General features: G+C 38.5%; 1 protein-coding gene across 1 annotated transcript in view; it reads right to left on the bottom strand.

The window, feature by feature from the left end:
- The window catches only part of Qrfpr (pyroglutamylated RFamide peptide receptor), a 56,566-nt gene that overhangs the window by 6,264 nt on the left and 44,331 nt on the right, over nucleotides 1-5,971 (bottom strand). Inside the window, 2 exon segments of the mRNA XM_004644241.3 lie at nucleotides 2,603-2,664; nucleotides 4,015-4,173. Coding sequence (XP_004644298.3) covers nucleotides 2,603-2,664; nucleotides 4,015-4,173 — 221 coding nt within the window.

Raw genomic sequence — 5,971 nt, 5'->3', positions numbered from 1 at the left:
TCACTTATGAGTTTATGTTCAAGTGGCATCCACTTCAATATAAAAGCTTTGAGTTTATCATTCTTAATAGCTGAATACTCCATTGTGTAAAAATACCACATCTTTTTCAACCATTCCTATCACAAATTGTGCTGCTATAAACATAGGCACACATGTATCACTATGGTATGATGTTTTCATATCCTCTGGGAAAATTCCCAGTAGGGAAATAGCTGGTTGATATGGGATTTCCAGTCCAACTTTTCTAAGGAGTCTCCATACTGATTTCCATAACGGTTGCACCAGTCCCCATTTCCTTTTTTGTAATGACATATTTCTGAAATTATGAAAGTCATATTTCTTACCCAATCCAAACTTTACCATGGGACACCAAAGAGATATCAGGGAAGAAACCTTGACCCAGACACTACAAGCCCTTGGTGGGGCCTTGTACTTTTCCCTGTCTTAACTATATGTTCATTAAAGGTGAACCTTGCCTTTAGAAAAAATGGCATCCTGACAAGTGTGGGGATATTGTGAATTCAGTGTTAGATTGGTAGACACAAAGTGAGATGATGTTGCCCTAGGGACAACAAAACACTTTCTGAGAGTGGAATTTATGGCAGCCAATATCCAATCCTCTGTTTCTAGATGTGCTCTTCTCTTAACTTCCACTGCTTAAGACAGTGCAGGAGAGATAAAAGTGAGAATTTTAGTTTAATCTTTCTTCTAGCTCCTGAAAGTGATTAAATAATTTACTCCTGTGAGACATCCCAGAGAATAAAGCAGAAAAACAATTGGTGAGAATTGCTGAGGGAGGTGGTATTTTGTACTATGGTGTGGGAATTTCAGGCTCATGGCATGCACACCTAAACTCTCACTAATAGAATTTAGGAGTGAGAGGGTGGCTGTGGAATGCATAGGAATGCACATATTTTATTTCTTAAAAAAATAAAATCAGACTTTTCTTGACAGGAAGTAAATCTGGTTAGACCCTTCTGTTCATCAGTGAGGGTAGCTTTGTCAGATTAAATAGAATGTGCTTTCTGCAAACTAAGTTATGTGTTTACAATATGTTAAGAGTATACAGTAAAATAATCTTACTTTGAAAATGGATGGATCTATTGGCTTTCTGTGGGAGAAAAATAGACCCCAGTGTTGGGAACTAGTTCCTGTCATTTATTGGACTCTGTCAGTGTGAGATTTCTTCTGGAGATGAGGCCATGTCTGCAGAAAGGGACTAGGGGTACTAGTTGTGTGCAGCAGCTGAGATTTCTCTCTGAGTACAGGATTGGGTAACAGAGCCCCTGAAGCCTCAGTGGTGAGAGCCTGAAGCTATGAAGGTAAGGACCAATCCAGGTCCACAGTCTTACCTAGAAGGCACCAATCCAGAGCACAGCTGCCCCTTTCCTCCTGACTCTCCTGAGTTCCAGAAAGAAGAGAAAGGCAATCAGTGGAATGGACTGGGGCCAAAGGGAGCGTGAGAACCAAGAGGTGAGGAAATGAAAAAACTGACCATGATGCCCCTTCACATTTTAGACTTAAAATCAGTTCAAGCTGAAGGACAGGAAAAGTTTTAAATTGATCTAGGGCACGAATTTATGTTACTGTGTATTACACTGGACATTTTATAGCCGAACTAAAATTGTTCTTTGATTGCAACAAAAGGGATCTGATAACTGGAATGAATGGAGGAGTTATAGGGTCTGTTCAAGGTTTTATCCATGATCTTTCACCATAGAGACCGGGTATTTCATAGATGCCCTTTTTATAGGTATCAAGGAATAGAAAAAGTTCAATTTTGTTCCCACTCACAGATCTCAGTTCATTCAACATGCCAGTTACATAAAAACTATTAGTCTACCTTTTAAATATAATTTTACCTAAGGTTCATTTTACAGCCATGCTGATAGATGTGGCATGCCCAGTAAAGTTTCACATTTGACTACCTTGATTTTTAAAAGTACAACGGGATATATCACTGCATGAGCTGTGTGGGGCAGGGCTAGGTGAGCACACTATACTATCTTTGAAGATTACTGTCTGTGTTAGACTACAAGACATGTCAAAGGATGGGCTGGGCTGTCTTGTGCCGACACACTGCTCCCTTTACTGGCCCTATGTTACAAAGGTAGAGAGATTCTGTTAGTGAGTAAGATGCATATAAGAAAGACCTTATGGAGGAGAATCAACTGACAAGTAAATAGCTTATTACAAATGTTTATGTGACCTAAACATAAAGGAAAAATCAAAGTAACCTTTGAACTCCACTTGTAACTAGACAATACTAAAAAAAAGTAATAATAATAAAAACAAAGTCAAAGTAACCATTGAACTCTTAACTTGTAATTGGGCAGTACTAGGGAAAGCACAGCCTGTAAAAAATTATAGGAAGTGACTTTGGATCTTTCACTTTTACTTTAAAGTAGAAATATAGTATTGAAATGAGCTAGATAAAGACAGAAGAATAACAATATTAAAACTATTTTATTGCATTTGAAAAGCGTCTTGTGAGGCAACTGGTATCACACAAATTAACTATTGTACTCTTGAGAGAAGAAAATTATAATAATTAAGTAGGAAAATCTTTCAACAACGATTACCAGCCCCAAATCAAACCTACCTCTAGTCGTTGCACGTGCCACATGGGTGAGCCGACGATGGCTGCCACCAACCAGACAACACCTGCACGATGGGAAACACATCAGAATACAATTCAGCTAAGTGGAATGCATCCGTGCTTGACTCTCTCACTATCCAAACTCCCCATCTCCAGCGCCTCCCATTTCTTCTGCCCTAAACTGTCTCTTTCACCACCCTTGAAACTGTTCATGCAGGTCATCTTCAAAGAAGTGTTAAATACTAAACCCCTCTTATAATGTTCTATCGCCTATGGGGTAAAACCCACAAGTTATAGCATTGCCCGTGAAGTTCTCTCTGTCTCCTCTTTGCCTTCCATCCAAGATCTTCACATTCCAATCTTCTAATGAAGAAAGATAAGGAGGCATTGGTTTCAGTTCCCTTGTGTTGATCCTGGAAGGTTGTCAGTGATTAAAAAGTCTAGAGATCTTTAAATCATTCTAGGGAAGATGTGACATAAATCTAAAGATAACTAATTAAAACTCATGAATATTTCCTGTACTATCTTTTCATTTCCAAATATTTAAATTTTAGGATTGCAATCTTGAGTTCTTTCTGTAACCCTACAATCCAACAGTAGATAAATTTCATAGCAATAATAAATGTTTGCTCATTCCTTTCACATGATATATTAGTAAAAACTGCTGCCTTTGATCACTATGGTAGTTGCTTATCATGTGTCTGATTACTTAGTGATGTTAAATTTAAACCACTGTGAAGCACATTAACATTTTAAGTGTTCAAATATAATTACTGAGTAGAAAGATTCTTCCATTTTACTGTACTATGGTTCCGGACATTCAAATTTATAATATATCACATGGTGTGTGTGTCCTTCATTACTTGCTGAATCAGGAACAGTTGTAGTAGGATCCAAGCATGGCAGAAGCAAAATTACAGAATGGATGGAATGTGTCTCTGCAGGCACCTGCAGGACCGCTCCACATTCTCATGCCCACCGTGACTTTGCACTATTAAGTATGCATCCCCACTCCCATTTTGGGTTTCTTCTCCTGTTCTCCACTTTGTAAAGACACATTTCCTTCCTCCAATCATAATCTACCTGCCTTTGTTAGCTTAGAACCTTCTTCATTGAGAATAATGAGTTCCTAATCCATTGAATATGAATGTGACAATGCCACTGATAGGTAATGATAGATTAGCTGAATATGATATTTCAAAATTTAGGACTTAAATTGAAGAATCACATCTGCAATGGCAGGATTTTCAGTGTTTGGTTAGGGCAAATGAAGAGATGAGGGTGGTAATGCAAATAGAGGACAAAAATCCTCAAACTGTTCTCTTATACCTACAAGTTAGGCGAAACGTCACTTTCAGCATATATGGTTCTCTTTGTCCCACCTTTCCAGGGTCATGGGAGAGCTGGAGGCTCACCTAGCATTTTAAAAGCTCTTTGGTTGGTGTACTGCCACTTCATCTTGAAGGGGTGAACGAGCCCCTGGTGCCTTTCCACAGCAATGCAGGTCATTGTGAGAATTTCTGTCACAATAGCAGTAGATTGGACAAAAGGAACCATCTTGCAAATGAAGGCACCTGTAGCAAGGAGATATGACGAGTCATACAGCAAAAAAAAGTTTTGTCTGTGTCTTTGTATTTACTAACATTTGTTAGTTCCGAGCCTTTGCTCAAAAGCTTCATGACTGTAACAATATTATTGCTGCAAAATAATTGAGAAAGTTTGCATTGGCCTATGTTTTCACTCTACAGCTGTATTCTAAGTTTCCAAGTGCTATGCCACTATGTATAATAAAAAGATGGAAGAAGCGATCAGTATTTGGCTACAGACAATCAGTCAATGGATAACATCAGATCAGTGTGATTGTCATTTAGGGAAGAGGGAAGTCAGTGTGACCTAGCCTCCTGACACCTCAACTACAGAGTAACCTTTGATTGTTCTTTCCTTTTGATTCTCTGTCATATCAAAACAAATGATGAACAGTTGTCATCAAAGATTCAAGTTTTCTTTTGTTTATATTCTCTTTTTACCCCAAGTCTAAAGCTTTGTACCAATACCTGACATTTGAATTTTGGTGAACACATTCTGGGCATCTCTGCTCTTGGATCTGTCTTGCTCACTGCTTTCAAATAAACTGTTTCCAACTATCAGAAAAATAAAAAGCTCAGGGCATCAAGAGACCTCAGAGGCCAAGTGGTCCAAGTGTGCATTAAAGGCAGAAGTCTGGGCTCACCTTCTCTCACAAATGCTCTGCCCAGCTCTGCTTCAGTGCCTCCAAATGAAGCCTCCTGGATTGCAAACTCCAACCAAAGCTCTGTGCATGGTTTTCCTCCACCTGAGGCTACTACCATCTAAAATAACACCTTCAAAACAGTTCACTGCAGTCTTTGCTCAAATGGCACCAGGGGAGTTAACTCTGTCAATTTGACTGAGCCTAGGGATACCTAGATGGCTGGGAAAGACTTTGGTTGTGTCTGTGGGTATGTCTCTCATAGAAGTTAGCATTTGTATTAGAGTCAGTAAAAGAGCTCTGGTCTTTCCAGTGTGCATGCCATCATCCAATCTGTTTGGTGTATACATAGAAAGTCAAGTGGAGGATGGAAGAATGGGAGAATATTCTCTCTGCTTAAACTGGAATGTCCAGCTTTTCCTGCTCTTGGACCTCAGCACCTTTTTTTCTCAGGCCTTAAGGGTTGAGCTAGTGCCACACCACAGCTTTCCTGTTTGTCTAGCTTGCAAATAACAGACTGTGGGATGTCAGAGCCTCCATAATCATGTAAACCAACCCCTCAAAATAAGTCTCTTCTGTATGTCTCTGTAGATTCTGTTGATTTATTTTTTTCTTCTGGAAAATCCTGCCAGCAGGATCTAACAACTACATGTTTAATGACAGCCTCTACTATTCCATTTTCGTCTCCCTTTATTCACCTCTTCTATTTCCTTTTTTCATAACTTTCACCCTTTAACAAAATGAGATATATGGGTACACACAGTATATCATATATATATATTTGAGATATATGTATATTTCAAATGTATATGTACTTCTCATATACATTTATTTCAATACTGTATGATATATATGGAGAGATATAATGCTTAACTAATTTGTTTTTATTATTAATTGCAAGCCTTACTATCTATACCATAATGTAAATACCCAATAGCAAAGATTTTTCCTGTTTTCTTCACTGTTATATTCCCAACATTTAAAGGGGCAAAGTAGGCCCTCCATCAATACTTAGTGAATTAAAGAGAAGGGTTCACTAAGTGGCCCTTATTCACCAAAGGAATCCCATTCAATTTTGAAGAGATTCTAATAAAAAGGTTATAACCACTTCTAGCATTGCTTTCAGTCTCAGTGCTAAGTAACTA

Source organism: Octodon degus, unplaced genomic scaffold (genome assembly GCF_000260255.1).
Source record: "Octodon degus isolate 3935 unplaced genomic scaffold, OctDeg1.0 scaffold00196, whole genome shotgun sequence".
In the NCBI taxonomy this organism is placed as follows: domain Eukaryota; kingdom Metazoa; phylum Chordata; class Mammalia; order Rodentia; family Octodontidae; genus Octodon; species Octodon degus.
The sequence above is the reverse complement of the archived record's forward strand: the minus strand, read 5'-3'. Positions and strand labels throughout refer to the sequence as shown.